This window comes from Myiozetetes cayanensis, unplaced genomic scaffold (assembly GCF_022539395.1).
Source record: "Myiozetetes cayanensis isolate MyiCay16 unplaced genomic scaffold, myiCay2020 scf44, whole genome shotgun sequence".
In the NCBI taxonomy this organism is placed as follows: domain Eukaryota; kingdom Metazoa; phylum Chordata; class Aves; order Passeriformes; family Tyrannidae; genus Myiozetetes; species Myiozetetes cayanensis.
Window position 1 is genome coordinate 710,880 of NW_026087676.1, and position 16,930 is coordinate 727,809.

Here is a 16,930-nt window from a genome sequence, read left to right on the forward strand (position 1 = left end):
GAGGATGTTTTAAACAGTTTAAGAAGCACCGCGTGTGGGCGAGGGGGGCGGTCAGAGACGGGAGCGAAGGAACCCAGAGGGAACACTCCTCCTCCCCACCACCACCCCCAAGCCCTTCCCACCCTCAGCCCTGAGGGGAGGAAAAGGGCGGGAAGCGGCGCGCGGGGATGGAGGCTGAGGGGGGGGTCCGTTAGCGCCCCCTCGCGCCCGCGGCGGCCGTTTGTGAGGGGCGGCGGGAGGATGGCGGGGGGCGGCGGGCGGACCCGCTGCCCCCGGGCGCTCTCCTGGGCATGGCAGCCGTGCTGGCGGCGGTGGGATGGGGTGCGAGGGGTGGGGGGGTGCCGGGGAAGTGGGCACGGTGTGGCTCGGGGCGCTGCTGTGGGGTGGGGGTGTCACCGTAGAACCTTCCCTCAGAGCGGGTGATGGAGCCCCTTTAGAGGGGACGCCACTGACAGCCCTCTGCCCCCAGACCCAGTCCTGGGACACATGGCCTGAAAAAAAAAAAACCAAAAGAAAACAACAAAAACCAAACCAAACAACAAATTCCAACAATTTTCACCCCTCCTAGGCGCTGTCATCACAGGAACCCTCGTGCCCGACCACTTGGTCTGGTGTTTCCCAAAAGGCAAAGTCTCACAGGTTCCTGAAACCTCAACACCTTCCACGGTCACCCTGTGACCATTCTGTGTTTCCTCAGGGTCATCCTCCTGTGGAGCCTTCACTTTATGGCCACATTTTGTAACTATTTTGGTGGTTTTTCATAAAGGGGAAGGCTCAGCTCGTCTGGGACCTGATAACAGCCAGGTCTGCAGGCTGGGCACTAAACCAACAAAAAACCGGCAAGTCAAAAACACAAGCTCCTGTTTGTTGCTAAAAAGAAAAGCATAGGGGAAAAGTAAAAGTAAGACAAAAGACCCCTGCCAGGGTGAAATAAATGATTAGCAATCAGGCATTTAGATTGATCTCTCATATTCCAATTCCTTTTCCCTACAGTGAGAGCGGAACCGAAGGAAGAGCAACTTTCTGTTGATTTAATCAGAAAGAATGAAGTTTATGGTGACACCAAGCATGAAGGTAAACTGGTATTTTTTCATATACATATTTAGTTTTTACTGGAATTTGGAGTTTTAAGCACAGGGATCATTATGTACCACCAGGGGAAGTGCCACAAGCTCATATGTACAGTAACAAGGGAAAGGGAATGGAAGTACATTTGTCCCACAGTGCTGCTAGAAGCATAGATGAAAATTTAACAGCTAAATGAGCATCTTTCTCAAAAATCTGGTGCTTTTTGTGCCCCTGCACCACAGTTTGTGTGTGGGACATGAGTGTCTCCTCTGCACAGTCAGCACCAGCCACACTGTGGACAGTTCCAGGATATTAATTAAGAACAAATGGATATTAAACTTACACTTTTCAAGTCCAAACAGGAAAACTAAACTTTAAAGACATTTTTTTAATTAGTGTTTTGGTGATTTCATTCAATATCAGCATTTCACACCATTTACCTGATTCTGTGTTGCAGTGAACGTGTACGTTAAGGTGTTCACAAACAGCCCGTTTCTGGTCTGTATGGATTTGGCCCATTCTCAAGAAAAAATAATAGATCCCAAGTATTTGTGGACTGGTCCAGATGGAAAAGATTTAGAAGGTTAGTCCCTTTGTTCAGACTAAAAAAAACCCCAAACATGTGTTTTCCTTGTTTCTATTCACACCACCCTGCAACAGGAGGCGGGTCCAAGTGCTCCAGTGGCCCTTTGCCAGATTTTTCCACAAGCTCTGACATTAAATTCTATTTCTCTGCTGCCTCTAAAGATTCCACATGCTTGAGACTAAAAAAAAAACCTTGCAGTAAATCATAAAGGTCATAGATTTTAGATCATTTCAGGCTAACACGAATCAGTATCATTACATACAGGAACAAGATCTCAGCTTCAAATATTCTAAATGCACCAGAAAGTGAACTTTGCCAGTAATCTAATATTTCTGTTTTAGGGCAAAGGTACATAAATGTGACAGAGACAGGGAAGCTGATGGTGATGGGATTCAGGGAGTCGATGTCCGGCGCCTACACTTGCACTCTGTCCCACAAAATCATCGAAACCACAACACAAGAAGAAACAGAAATCGTTGAGGCCTATAAATTCATGGTTTATGGTAAGAGCCCCAAGTCAGGAGTAAGCACGTGGCCTTGGGCTGGTGGGTTTGTGATGTGCACTCTTGAGTCAGCTCAGGCAAGGCTGACATTGTTCTGCCACCACTGGTGACTAAGTTTTATTTACTTATCTCTTTTTGAATAAGAGCCCGCACTTCAGACACGAGGAACTCCAACAGTCTGTCTGAGGCTGGGTCTGATCACACCCAGAGTTCACCCCCAAAACCTCTCCTCCCAGCCTACAGGGAAGCAGACCATGCCTACCAGGTGTTTGTTCGCTTCACCACGATGCACTGCAAGCTGAAAAACAACGACTTGTTCTTCGAGGCGCTGGAGGAGATCCTGAACAGCACCATCGCCCACCTGACGTGTCACATCACAAAGTCATCCTACAAGTGCCACTCCATCAGGACGCCAAAGCACGGCCTCCAGCACGAGCTCTTTGTTAGTTTTCAAGGTAAACCGATTTCACTGCTTGTTTGGGAGGGATCCTTTGCTTTCATAAGCAACCCCCGGGTACTACAAACAACATCTGAAACGCGGCAGTCAGGGACACCTCTGAAAGTTATTTCCTCTCTAGGGTTTTTTTGGGTTTTCTTTTTCCTGGAGTGCCTGTGGTTTTTTTCGCTGCCCACAGATGGAGCTAAAACGCAGTTTTTATGTTAAATTTGTAGGGTTGTACTTACAGACTTAGCAAGAAAGGTTATTTCAGAGGTGTGCAGGTGGAGAGGGTTGTTGGAAGGAGGCAGGAAACCACCAGGACCTAATCTAGCTTTTCCCCTTTCTTCATGTGTTTTCATCCCCCCATCCACAGTTGATCCGTTTGCACCAGGATGGGAAGAAGTTTGCCACAAGATTCCTTACGACTGTGAAGATGTGACAAACCTGAGAGCCCAGCAGGTTCTGTGTCAGTCACCTCGTGTCTTCTCTGCCTCTTTAACACCCACCTCTGCCTCAGCTCCTGCAGATGTAACTGGTAGTAATCTATCTTCGCCCAGATTTCAAGGGATCAGGATTGTAAATGACAATTCATGGGTTTCAAACAATTCAGTTCAGGGTGGAAAATGGGTTTAGAAATCAAATTGATACAAATTGCTAAAGAACCAGTTTTGGAAAAAAAAAAAAAAAAACAACCAAACAAACCCTCATTATTTCCTTCATATTTACTCCTAATAAGGAATGATAGACTTTATGATTTGTAATGTATTGAATATCCAGTTCTCTAAACTCAATCTTAAATTGCATTTCCTTGAACAGATAATAAATTAAAAGTAAGTCTACCATAGCCAACTTCTAAAATCTGTTCTCTCTGGCTTGAAAATATTAAATCCTGGGATCAGCTCACATCCTGGGTCTGATTCCAAGTCAGTGTGTGGGAATCAGGAAAGCACTTACTGATATCTTTAAATCAATGCCAAAGAACAGGCTACGTTTTCACTCTCCCAACGTTCCCGAATTTTAGGCAACGGAGCGGATTGGGAAGTTTTTCCAGCAGCTGAGGTACATTCTGGAGCACGAGGCTGAGGCTGTCCCTACAATCCGGTACGTGGAGAACAGCTTCTCCGTGACCCCCATCGACAGCTGCCGGCCAGGTTTTGGGAAGAACCATCACACCCACCAGAACTGCGCCAGCTGCTGCGGTAAACACCAAACACCGCGGGGTAAAAATAGCTCACCGACTGCAACAGAGCTCATTAGTGCTGGTCACAGAGCTCTGGGGAGGAGCTGGGAAATATTGGGGTCACAAGCAGGGATATTTCTGTTCATCCTCTGGGAAGACACTCACATTATAGATTTAGGATAACGATAGGGACAGGAAACGAGCTGGTGGAGCATGTCAGTGAGCTCACAGCATTTACCAGCAAAGGAGAAGCAGTGAAGTGGAGTTTCCCCTAGTGACTGACTATCCTCAGGATCCAGAGCACATAAGAAACAACCCCCTTCATGGAAGTCAGTAGAAAACTCCCTGCTGGTTTTTAAAGTGCTCTTGCAGCACCTGCTGCAGGTTAAGTTGAGGGGGGATTTAGCCAGAGGCTCAGGGAGTTCACACAGGGCCTTGGGAAGGCTTGTGGGGATGTCTGACAGCTCCCCCAACACGTGGGGAGCTGCTGGAACCCCAACTGTGTTCTCTCCACAGTGGTTTGTGGCCCTGGAACTTACAGTCCCAACAACGAGGTGACGTGCTGGACCTGTGCGAGGCCTCACGTCAGGATGTACGGAGCAAAATCCTGCTGATTAACTGGCAAGCTGGAAAACCAAAGAGCAGCTGCGAGAGAATCCTTGCTGTTGCGGTGTCCTTCTCGTTTTAGCTGCCAGTTCTGGACTCCTCCATCCCTTTTGGGAGAAAAAAAAAGCCATCCTTTTTCATGCACTTCGTATTCTGGGACCCCTTAGACTGGAAAAAAAGCTGCATGACATGCAGCGTTCAGGCAAGGAAAAGGAATTCAACAGGGAAAGAGAGGAAGTTCGTCACGTGGCTCAGTGCAGAGTCTGTTTCCTGGTGGTGACACCAGACACGCCACAGCTTTGTGCTGCTCAGAGAACACAAAGGAGCTGCAAAGGATTCCAGGAAGGATAGCAGGTGGCTGTGGTGGAGTTATGTGCCAGGCTGGCACATGCCAAGATCTCCCTGAGCAGTTTCTAGCAGATATTAAGAGAAGTGTTTAATTCTTTGAGATTTAAAAGCATTAAGTTTCCTCCCATGTTTCTTTCTCTGTTTATGAAATATTCCAGCCGGGACACCAGAGTGGAAAGGGAAATAGAGTCCCTGAGACAGGAGAGAGGGTGAGTAACAAGTTATGAGGGGTTTATGGTTGTGGTTCTCTGCTTGTCCACTGCTCCCCAGAAAGAAGAGGGAACATCCCAGATGGAAGCAGAGTCTGCAGAGCCTCTTCCTCCTCCTCCTGCTGCAGCAAACCCTCAGCAGGGCCCAGCTGGCCCCAGGTGCTGCAGGAGCAGATGATCCTCTCACACCAGCTGTGAATTCCTGACGAGTTCACCGGATGACACAAATTGCCAAAGCGCTGAGCTAATGGGAACGTTTTCTTCCCAGCAAAGCCTCCCCCTGATCCGCTGTGGAAGGTCAGCGGCTGGACCTGCAGCGATCCATCACCCTGCGAGTAACGGTGACCTGACCAACATCAGGAGCTTCACAAGTAACTCCAGCTGCTCCCCAGCCTGGGCCTTGGAGCCCATGGAGTGTCTGAGCCTCCCATGATGGAGCTCCCAGAACATGGGCTTTTAGAGCTCTTTTTTGAAGCTGTTCCCTGTGGGAGTTTGTACCTTCCTGACTCACAGGGACACCAGAGTACTCTCACCCTCCACACCCAGAGCCATGGAAATCCATGCCCAGCTTCCTAGTACAGAGCCATTCCTCTTTTTTTTTTCCCTCCCCCACAAAGCAGGACGAAGTCAAGCAAAGGAAACACCTCCCACTCAACACCCCCAACTTCTTACAGCATCTCGAAATCCCTTGGTGGGTATTCATCCAAAAATGGCCCCGATTCAACCCAGTTTAACTTATCCACTGTGACAGGGACACAGCAGGAGGCAGCACGGGCACAGACCCCGCTCCGAGCTTTTCAGAGTCATTACTTATTAAATGCTGAGCAATAAAGTGAGCTGTAACAAGCACTTCCACTGCCCTTGGGCTGTTTATCCTCCCTGCCAACTGGACACCGTGCCCAGCTCAGGCTGGCACAGATGAAGCAGCCACTGCTGCCCCAGACTCTTGGCCTATTTCAGCAGGGAGGAAACGCCACACACATCAGTTAGGAGGGGAAAAAGCTGCAGGTAGGTACCAAGAGCCATGGAGGGTCATGGGACCCTGGCACAGGTTGCCCAGGGAAGCTGTGGCTGCCCCATCCCTGCAAGTGTCCAAGGCCAGGCTGGATGGGGCTTGGACAGTGGAAGGTGTCCCTGTCCATGACAGGGGGTGTGACTGGATGGGCTTCAATGTCCCTTCCCACCCAAACCATTCCATGACTTTAAAAGTAGAAAAATAGGTCAAATGTTTCAGTATCACATTGCAGAAGAGTTTGTGCCAAAAACTCTGTGGAGAGCCATGAAAATGTAACAGGAAGTGGCTTCCCTCTGGCCTTCCCTGGATGAGATTCCCCTGCATCCAGCTGGAGCTCAGTGCCTGGGATAGCAGCTGGACCTTTTACTGCTCACACCACTCCTCACACCTCATCCCCTTGCCTGTCACACCTCAGGATTTACAGATCACTGATCAGCTCTCACCTCACCTTAACTATTCCCACTCCTCTCTGCCTCCCACAGCTACAATAGCTCACAAGGAATTACGAGCTCCTTCCTCACTGCTTTAAATCCTCCTCAAATTCTCTTCTGCTCTGGCCTCATGGCAGGAATCATGGAAAGCTGGGCTATCCCTGAGGCTCTTGGGGAGCTGGGGAAACCCCCTTACCCCTGTGGGGTTCAGCCCTTTGAACCCCACCTTGAACCTGCCCCAGCCCCACAGCTCCAACCCCACCATCCCAACACCTCGGGAGTGCTGAGAAACCCTCACAAATAACAGATTTAGAACCTCCAAACTTCCCTTCCCCATCTCCACACAGACCTCCGGGATCTCAGCACGTACTGACAGCACACGAGGGCTTTGAAACATCCACAAATCACGAAAATAACAGGGACAGCGTGCCAGCTGGAAGCTGCAGCCCATTGTTTTCCCATCAGAGCTGCCTGGAACGACCCACTTGAGAAACACTTAAGGAACACGTGTTCAAGGACTCACTGCAGAGCTGGAGTGGTGATGGGCCACGTCCTCCGGGTGACAGTGACACCTCTGCTCCAGGGAGAAAGGATGCCTTGGAACTCCCTGCAGCAGCTTGATTATCCCACAGTCCAGGTCTCCTAAATTTAAGCCAGGAAGAGTTGGGAGACCACAAAGTTACCAACAATACCCACAGGACACAGCTTGTGGCCCCTGTTCAGCAGGTTTTAAGGAGGGGCTGTGGGGAGGAGCCAGCCCAGGTACCCCGGGATTGGCACATCCCAGGAACTCATCACACCTGGGATGGGCGTGGTGCAGCCCTGGCTAATCCATCCCCCTGGAATTCCCCCAGGGGCTCATCCAGGAGTCCCTTTGGTGAAAAATGGCTTCAAACAAAGCTTGGCTGAGAGTTGAGGGTGTCCCTTCTGTCCCCAAGAGCCCCCAGGTGACACTGCAGGTGCCACAGCCCCACTGTTGGTTCCACAGGAGGATGGTGCACAAGCCCAGCCCACGGATGCTGCCGGTTCTGTGTCTCTCAAGGCAGGAAAAATACTTGGAAGACGACATTTCCCTCTGAGAGGGAAAACTTTGAGAGTCCCAAAATGTTATTAACAGGCCCAACCTTGCCTGAAAGGAATAGTTGTTGGGAAATCATCCCTGGATGAGGGAGGAGAGGGAAATCCCCGGGGAGCTCGGAGGGGAGCGAGAGAGCGGCTGAACCGCCGAGCTCTGAGCCACAGGCACAGGAAGTGCTGCTGTGATTTTTAGCTCTGCTTCGCTTTCCTACCCTCTGAAATTAAATTTCCTCCTGCCCAAGCCCAGTGACCACATGTCCTGTCCGGCAGCTTCCCTGGAACCACCGGCACTTTGGGATTAAGGAGCTGCTGTGCAGGCAGTGAACGGGGATGATTCATTATTGGCAGCAACGTGGCTGGAAATGGGTCTTTCTGGAGTGAAAATAAAGAAATAAAGGCCCCGAGTGAAAGGCCGGTGATGAAGTGTAGCCCGGCTCTAATCGCAGTGTAATCACTGCCATCACTCCTAATTATCGATAAACATTTTTCTAATTGTGGAAATTAAACAATTAGACATCCTTCCTTCCCTCTTGGAAATCTAATCAGCCCAAAGTTCAGGATGCAGCCTGGGGCTGCTGCTGCAGAACACGCTGCACTCACGGGCTGGCAAAAACAGGGCTACTCCCAAAACCCTTCACCCAAAACACCCCCCAAAACTCCCCAAGCCCTGGCCCCGTTGTTGGGAGGATGAATCCGTGGGCAGGGTGCCGGATATCCTGGAGGCTTCCCGGGAGCATCGCTCTATCCCTGTATTCCCAGGGATTTCAGGGCCAGGCAGGCAAAGAGCCATCCCCGGCAGGAGGATTCGGGTCGCAGCTCTTGCCCCAGTGACACATTTCCCTCCATCCCGGAGAGGAGAGCAGGGAATGGGCGGGCAGAGCTCCTTGGAAGTTAATAACGGAGATTTACCGGCGCAGGAACGCCGAGGAAGGAGGTCACGCCGCTAATGCTCCTGCTGCTGATCCCTGCGGATAAATCCGCATCAGGAAACGAGTTACTCGGAGAGGGGGATTAAAGGGGATGATTCTAATTCCTCGCTGAAGGAGGACTGTTTTGAATGTGAGGTCCTCACATCCACTGATGCCGAGCACTGGCTCCTGCTCCCAGCAGGATCTGACCCACAGGACCTTTCTGTTGGAAAGAGTGGGATGAGAAAAATCCCTCCGTGGGATTTGAGCCTCTGTCAGGCTGCAGCCCCACACCCCCCCCCACCCCAAGATCCCCCAACACCCGGGCTCAGCCACAGGCACCTGAAAATATCCCTCTAATCCCAGTTTTCAGTTCTTCCTCATTTCTTGCCACACCTGATTAAGAATCTGACAGTACTGACAGTCTAAATCCAAGACAGTTTCATCCATCCCAGGCCAAGTTACTTTCCCAAAGCTTGCTGCAGACTTCTATGAGGTTTCTTATGTATTTTATCCCCCGTACACCCACATGGACCAGCAGCTGTTCCACAACCAGCCAGACTCCTGGAATGCACCTCCTTTCCTCCGTGCTCGTTAGCATGGGCTGTAACGAGCCCCATGGTTTCCATCTGAGCAATTCCACAGGCAGGATCTGGGAATTATCAGGCACCAGAGCAGGGCTGGGCCTGGAGCACTTGGTGTCATCCAGCCCCGTGGGGGGACACCGGCAGCACTCCAGGGAGATGAGGTGGCAGCCGGGGCCACGTGTCCTGTGTGTCCCCCAGCCCTCCCCAGCTGCTCCCGGAGCCGCGGGAGGAGCGTCCCCAGGGAGGGACCGGAGCAGGGGACAGGAGCCATCTGCTCCAGAGCCCGGGGTCTGCGTCTGGAGACAGCGAGTGACAAACAGGGTTAATGTCCCGTGAGTGGGAGCTGTCACTCTGCGTTAGGGTCTGGCTTTCACCTTCCACGGCGTGGATCACACGGGGAGAGACACCGGCAAACTGGGACGGGACTGCGACCAGAGTGGCTGCTCTGGTGGGACTGTGGTGTTGGGAAGGGCTTATCCCTCCTGGCTGTCATGGTCCTGCCCCTGTGCTCTGCTCCAGTGGGGACAGGAGGGCAGGGAGCAGAGCAGGGCCCTGGGAAACAACCCCACGGGGTCCTGGGTGGCGCTGGGGCCGGCGCCGTGCCAGCGACCTGAGCCGAGCACGGGGTGTTCATTATTGAAGGCTGGGGCAGAGTTACCACGGGCACCGGGTGTCCTGTTTCTGCCAGCACCAGCCCGGCAGGACATCGGCTGTCACGGGCACCTCCGTCCTTCCTGCGCGGCTCCACCGGGGCCCGGTGACCCACGGACACAGACACACCAGCACGCGCCAAAGGAGCAGCCCATTTATTGTCGTAGAAAGTGAGAATGTAAAAGGTCCCTTAAACCAAACACAGGTGGGTCAGATGGTCCCAGTGGCCCCCACACCGGGACCAGGGGGGAGCAGCCTGGGGGGCCTCAAAGGGGTCACCCCCAGCCCCTTTCATCCACAGCCGGTGTCAGAGGGGGAAGTTGCTGCCGTGGGGCTGTGGGGACGCCCGGATGGGAGCTGGGCCCGAGGTGTTTGTGCGTTGCAGAGCTGCTGGTCTGCGCTGGAATCAGGCACTTGTGGAAGGGTGCGGGCGCTGCTCCCGGCCGGCTCCGTCCCACGGCTCCCCATGGCACTGGGAGGACAGGCAGGGGCTGGGGCTGGAGCCCTGCCTGTGCCAAAACGCGCTGCCCGCACCAGGGGCTGAGGCTGGGCCAGGTCTGGCCCGGTACAGAGGAGGTTCAAGCAGCTTTGGTTGGTGCTCTCGGTGAATTAAGGCAATTTATCTTCAGTTGGTTTAAAAAAAGGCCAAAACCAGCTAAAAACCAGCTCTCCCAGGGGCCAGACACGTGGGTGGAAGAGTCCTGGTCTGCTCTGGCTTTGCTCTGAGTCGCCACTTGGACCCTGCACACCTAAAGGCGGGCACTGACCCCCTCCTGTGCCAGCTCCGTGCCCAGCCTTGCCTCCACCACTGCCACAGGGAGCCTGCAGCCCAATACTGGAAGTGTCCAGAAGGGACTCTGGAGCATTTTTAGGGGATATTCAGGCTCCTGCCAGTGGTGTGGGAGTGGGGAGAGGGCGGAGGAGCCGCAGCAGCTCCTTCCATCCCACTTCCCATCACAGTGACCGGTCGGCAGCTTGTGAGGTGGGAGCTCCCCTCCGGCAGCCGAGGGGAGCGGGGGGTGAGGGTGCTGCAAACACCCACCCACGTGGTCCCCGGGGAGCACCGAGGGGAAACTCGCTCCCCCCAACATCCCAGCAGGGCAGGACCCACTGCCTGGACCCCTCAGTTCCCCTCCATCAGCACCCACACCCCTTGGTGGCCCCAGAGGGCTCTGCCCTGGGGAGCTCATTCCCCATTTGGTTCTTATTCCCCACATTCCAAGGGGAAAGGCTCTGGGTTTGCCCACCAGTGACCCCATCTCTGAGTGGGGACCCCCACATCCCTCACCCCACCTGGCCTGGGGGTGCTGGGAAGGGAGCAGGGAGCAGCAGGAGCCGAAATGGGAGATGGGGTGGAATAACCCACACGAGAGCTGGAGCTGGAGCTGCCTCTGGCCTCTCCCAGCCGGGGTGTCCCCAGTTCCTGTCCCATCCTTTGGTCCCAGTGGCTGCAGCCACAGCCTGTGACCCCCCAGGGTCGGTGACCCAGCAGGGCACTGCCCTCACAGCCCCCCTGCTCCTCCCCACTGCCCTCCCAGCAGGGAGCCAGGCCCAGGCCACCCCGTGAGGGATGGAAACACCGATTCCGTTAATGCCCCAAGGGATCTCTGCGAAGGAAATATAAAAGTTTTACACGAAGTCCGAACGTCCAGGTCGGTCGGAGCAACGGCCACGTGCCAGGGGGATGCTCCAGGTCCTCCATAACGTGGGAGGACACTGTGGATGCTCCGTGCTCACAGCTGATATCCATCCCTGGCCACAGCCACCACAGCCAGGGATTCACCGGCCGTGGATCCCGCTGCCAGGAGGAGAACGGGGCAAACCCACGAGTGTCTCTGTGGGACACCACTGGCTGTGACAGCTCCTGCAGCGTGAGGAGCCCCCGGAGCGGCTGTTCCCAGCCCTGCGCGTCCCCGTGTCCCGCAGGGTGCCGGTGCTCACACCACAGTGCTGATGGTGGACGACTCCTCCGAGCGCCGCTGCTTGCTGGGCAGCGACTTGAGATACTCCAGGTGCCTCCGGGCGTCCTCCTGGTTCTGCCGCACGTAGTACACCAGGTAGGAGATCACCATGGCGAACCAGCCGAACATGGTGACCAGCATGGCGATGTCCGTGGTCTTCTTGTACACGTTGCACAGGTCCGTGTCGGCGATGACCTGCAGGAAGGCTTTGCCCACGTGCTCCTCCTGCGCCGAGGAGTCGCAGACGATGCCGCCCGAGGAGCCGGCCACCAGCTCCACGGTGCGGACCAGCTCCTGCAGCCGGCAGTCGCACAGCCACGGGTTGTTGGACAGGTTCACCTTGGCCTTCAGGTTGCTGAAGGCATCTTTGCTGACCGACACCAGCCTGTTGGAAGACAAGTCCAGCGAGTGCAGGTGCTCTGCCAGGCCCCGGAAAGCCCCGCTCTCCACGCTGGCGATGGCGTTGTGGGACAGATCCAGCTCCAGCAGCAGGGGCAGGTCCCGGAAGGCGTCGCGGGGCAGGAAGGGGATGCGGTTGGAGTCCAGGTAGAGCTTGTTGGTGTCGTTGGGGATGTCTCTGGGGACCTCGGTCAGCCGAGCGTTGCTGCAGCGGAAGGTCTTCAGCCCCTCCTCCTCCGAGGGGTAGCAGCCCTTGGGGAAGGCGGTGGCCGGGCGGAGGAAGCAGCCCAGGAGGAGGAGGAGGAGGAGGAGGAGGCTCTGCAGGAGCAGCCCCATAGTGACCGGGAGGAGGAGGACCCGCTGTGCCGTAGGCATCGTCCTGTGCTACCTTTACCTTCCTCACATCCTCGGGGGACTCGGCACATCTGAGAGGGGACAGCAACGGGACAGCGTCAGGCCAGGGGGGATGGGGGTAGAACCATCCCTGTGCTGGCTGTGGTTACTGCACCTGAGCCTGGCCAGGGGACCGGGACGGGGATGGGGACTGGGACAGCCGCCACGGCTCACACATCCCCTCATCCCCGGCCAGCACCTCGCTCGGGGCTCCCGCGAGGCAGGATCAGGCCCCAGGGGCTGAGCACGTCTCCTGCGCCGGCAGCTGGGCTGTAACAACCGGAGACGCTCGGGCTAAGCCAGAGGCGGGGATGAGCTCCCGCCCTGCCAAGGTCACGGCGCTGCGATCGCTGCTCGCAGGAGGCCGATCCATCCTGCGGCGGCCGGAGGACGAACCAGAGAGAGCCCTGGCTCCGGGCGAGCGGCCGCTGCCGGCAGCCTCCGGGGAACGCCGTGGAAAACATGTGCGGGCAGCGGCTCAGCAGGTTCCCGCTCCCGGCTCTGTCCCCGGCACCGCCCGGGCACGGGAGGACACGCTCCGGGTTCTCTCCTTTCGAGGGGACTGGCACGGGTGGGTGCTGGGTGCCCCTCTCCCCTTCCCGCTGCCGCGGGGTCGGGCTGCCCACACCACTCCGTAACCGTGGGCCCCACGCAGCCCCTGATTCCGGAGGGGAAAAACGTCAGCAGGAAAGAAACAAAAACAGAAAAAGGAAATTCACTGGAGCTGAGCGTGCAGTGAGTTCCCAGGGTGGTGGCAGCAGATAAGGGCCGTGTCCGAGGGCTCCGAGTGCTGCCCGGTTCTCCCAGCCCTGGCTCCCACCACGTCCAGGGGCCCCAGCCCGTCCCTGTGCCGGTGGAGCCCCGGAGGGAGGATCCAGGTGCTCTCCCGCCATCCCACAGTCAAAGACACCGCCTGTGGCACCCGCTCAGGCAGCTCAGTGCTGCGGGAGCCCCGTGCTGTGCCACCAGGCACCTCCTGGGCAAAGCTGCTGCAGGTCCCACCTCCCCCGCTCCCCGGAGCACCCCAACGCCGGCAAACCCGTCTCGGGGTGTTGGCTGGGTCTCCCTGGTGCCGGGTAGAGGTGCCCACCCCAGGGTGGCCCCCAAAGCACAGCACCCCGAGCTCTGGGCACTGTCACCCAGCTCGGCCGAGCCGAAACACCCCAAGGTCACATCTGTGCAGAGCCGACCCCTGCGCTGACGGACCCGCGGGGGTCCTGAGCGGGCACCAGCGCTCAGAGAACCCCAGGGGCAGCGGGACCCCACAGCTCCACACTGCACCAGCCCCCCAGCTCTGCCGGAGGCAAACACGGGACAAGTGCAGCCCCCCGGGACCCCCGTCCCGCTGCCCGGGAACCGCCGGACTGAGCCGCGACCTGGTGCCCGGGATGGAGCTGCTTCCTCCACGGGACAGGCACACCCCGCGGGTGGGATGCGAACCAGGCACCGCAGCGCGGACGGGCGCTGCCAGCCCCTGCCCCACAGCGAGGTCCCCAGCCCGCAGCAGGGCGTGGGGGTCCCCAGCAGGGTGTGGGGAATGGGGTCGTCGCCAGCCCCGGGAAGGGCGGGTGAGGTACCGGGGGCGGTGCTGGCTCCGGGACTCGCCGTGCGCCTGGGGATGCCCGGGGATCCCCGGCCCGGGGGCGTCGCGGGCGAGGGAAGCCCTGGTGCTTCCCCGGGGGAAGCTCCGTTCGGCGCGGCGCTGCCGCCCCTCCGCGCCGCCTCCCGCCCCGCCGGGGGTCCCGGTGCGGACTCACCTGCCTGTGCAGCCCCGGCGGCGGAGCGGCCCCGCGCCCCGGGCCGGAGCGGCCGCGCCCCGCGCAGCGCGGCGGGCCCGGAGCCGGCGGCGGCGGCGGGGCCGGTGGGCGGGATCCTCTGCCCGGGCCTCCCCGGGGCTCCCCGCCCCCGGCCCGCCCCGCCGGGGGGGCCGTGCAGCGCCGAGCACCCCCGAGCCCGGAGCCTTCACAGCTCCTCGCCCCGCGGGAGAAGCGCTGCCCCGGGTCCTTAGACCGGGAGGGGCGGGGAACACACCGGGAGACCCGGTGAGGAGCTGCCGGGACCCCCGATGCCGGGCAGCCGGTGTCAGAGGTTCTCGGGGTGTTCCACGCCCCCCGCCCTGCCGCGTCCCTGCAAACTCCAGTGGGACACCTCTCGACCCCGATCGGCCACCCCCCGGGCGTTCGGCGCTCCCAGGCTCTGCCCTCGCTGCCCCCGGGACCTTCCCGCCCCCTCCCCAGCTCCTCGGAGGGAGCAGGACCCCCCCACTCCAACCCCGGCGGGGTCACGGTGCCCCCCCCACCTCCCGGCACCGGCATCGCTTACTCGGGGAAACCCGACCTGCGGGGCGGCACCGGGTGGGGCGGGAGCCGGGGGGGCCGGAGCGGGTCCCCAGGCCGGCCCTGGGCTGCCCGGGCCGGGGCTCGCTGGGCTGGGCCGGGGCTCGTGGTCCCGCCGCCCCGGGGCACCGGCGGGGCCGGCTCAGGACCATGGAGAGCGGCCGCCGTTACCGGGCCCCGGGGCCGCCGGCCGGGACGCGGCTGCCGCTGCCCCGGCCCCGAGCACTGACGTTCTCCCGCTGCTTCGGGAGGATAAACCGGTTAGGAGGCGCCTGGCCTGGATCTCGGCTCAATTAGGGGAAGGGAACCTGACGGCAGCCAGACACGGCCGCGGGCAGATGGTCCCCAGAGCGCACCGCGCTCCGCCGGGGCCATCGCGGGGGCTGCGACCCTGGAAGCGTTCAGAAAATGTGTGGATGTGGCACCTGAGGACACGGGTTAGTGGTGAAGGTGACAGTGCCGGGTTAGTGGTTGGAGTCGATGATCTTGGAAGTCGTTTTGATGATTCCATGACTGGAGCCAAACCCAACGCTGGAGCGATGCTGGGTTTGCCGGGCAGGGTTGTCCCAGGACACTGCTGGAGCCTGGCAGGCAGCAGTCGGCAGCCACGGTCGGTGCTCTCAGGCACTTCACTGGCATCTCCCCGTTCCACTGGGGAGCAGAGCAGCCCTGTGCTGCCTGTCACCATTCCCAGTGCCACCAGGAGCCGTGCTGGGATGTGGCAGCACAGGGCCAGCTCCGGTGAACAGACACGGCTATGGGACAGGGCTGAGGGGACAGGCAGGGGTTGGGGGGCTTGAGGTGGGACCCAGAAGAGGGTGGGTGACTCCAGCTGCAGGTCACACCCGGGAGCAGGAGCAGCTCCACGTGGAGGAGTCCCACGTGGAGGACACGGCACCCACCAGCCCAAACCCTGCAGTGCAGCACGACCCACACGGACCCTCCCCACTGCAGGATGGCTAAAAATAGCCAGAACCAGCTCCTCGCTGCCACCACGGAGCTAAATATAACCAGCATCGACCGGGCAGCGGGACCGGCAGCCGGGAGAGCGGGAGCTGAGCATGGCCCAGCACCGGGAGTGAGCGAGCAAGGCCTGGGAATCCACGCGGGAACAGCCCCCCTGAGCACGGGGGGAACGTGGGTGCTGCTGCCAGTGAGCAGGTGGGATCGGATTCCCCCAGGAACCCCCTGCCCCCGGTGCCGGCGTTCCCTGGGCAGGTGGACGTGGTGTGGGGAGCCCGGGGAGCGGGTCCCCCCTGCGCTCACACCGGCAGCAGCGGCTGCTGCATCACGGAGAGGGATGAATATTTATGGGCGTTTAAAAATAGCTGCTGCATTGTGCTTCCCCCTCACGTGCGGAGCCAGCGGGGTGTGGGGAAGCTGCTAAATTAGATGTCACCGCGCAGGGAGCTGCTCAGTCAGGCAGGAGCGGGATAAAAATAGAGCCTGCTGTGCGTGCGTGGATCTCCTGCAAAGCAGGGCCGGATCCCGTGGGATCCCCCGCCTCCGCACGGCGGCATCCCCGCACCGTGCCCTGCCACGAGGACACCCCGGAGCCGCCGGGCAGGGACGGGCCTCTCCAGGGTGGCAGCCACCACACCCACCAGTGGCCCTTCATCTGCTTTACCCACGTGCGTGTGTCCCTCCGTGCCCAAAGGCCTCTGGAAGCAGACGCTGCCAAGCCCTGGCTCTGGGAAATGACCCCGTGCCCTGCCGGCAGCGCGGTGCCAGCGTGTGACACCCCGGCAGCCCCGGCCCTGGCAGCTGGCAGGGTCTCTGTGCCCTCGCCATGCCAAGAGCTGGCTGTGCGGCTTGGGGGGCTCTGAGTGGCACCAGCAGAGCCACATGTGCAGGGTGGGCAGCCACCAATGCCAGGGCTCAGCTCAGGGGCTCGGCCTGGGACCCCAGCGTGGCTCTGGGCAGGGGTTTTGCAGCCCGCAGTGGCCCCAGCGCTGGTCGAGCCAGCGGGCACACACAGAGCCCTGCACAGATGGCTGCGGCCCCAGCGGGCCCTGCCAGCCCCACGCGACGAGCTCTGATGGTTGTGCAAACAAAAGCTGGGCCAGATGGTCTCCCCCCGGCACTCCAGCGCTGGAATCCTGCGCTCGCTCCCAGCCCCGACCTTGGCCGGGTGTCCCGCAGCGCTGCCGGCCTGCACCGCATCGCTGCCGGGATTTTCATGGAGTCATGGAATCAGAGCGGTTTGGGTGGGAAAGGACCTTAAAGATCATCG

General features: G+C 58.8%; 2 protein-coding genes across 2 annotated transcripts; one reads left to right on the forward strand and one right to left on the reverse strand.

Annotated features, from left to right (window-relative positions):
• Positions 1-240: 240 nt before the first annotated feature.
• ZPBP2 (zona pellucida binding protein 2) lies at positions 241-4,390 on the forward strand. Its single transcript, XM_050330801.1, is given in 9 exon segments — positions 241-265; positions 268-321; positions 994-1,074; positions 1,526-1,651; positions 1,996-2,157; positions 2,394-2,612; positions 2,970-3,055; positions 3,618-3,795; positions 4,293-4,390. Coding segments are annotated over 9 exon segments (1,029 nt in total).
• A 7,057-nt stretch (positions 4,391-11,447) lies between these two features.
• On the reverse strand, positions 11,448-12,374 carry LRRC3C (leucine rich repeat containing 3C). The gene has a single exon (XM_050330757.1). The coding sequence runs from the start codon at positions 12,341-12,343 to the stop codon at positions 11,546-11,548; it is 798 nt and encodes a 265-aa protein (XP_050186714.1). The 5' UTR covers positions 12,344-12,374; the 3' UTR covers positions 11,448-11,545.
• Between the last annotated feature and the right edge of the window lie 4,556 nt (positions 12,375-16,930).

What these genes read in the sequence shown, in the direction of transcription:
- LRRC3C (XM_050330757.1), bottom strand. Translation starts at nt 12,343, where the DNA reads ATGCCTACGGCACAGCGGGTCCTCCTCCTCCCGGTCACTATGGGGCTG.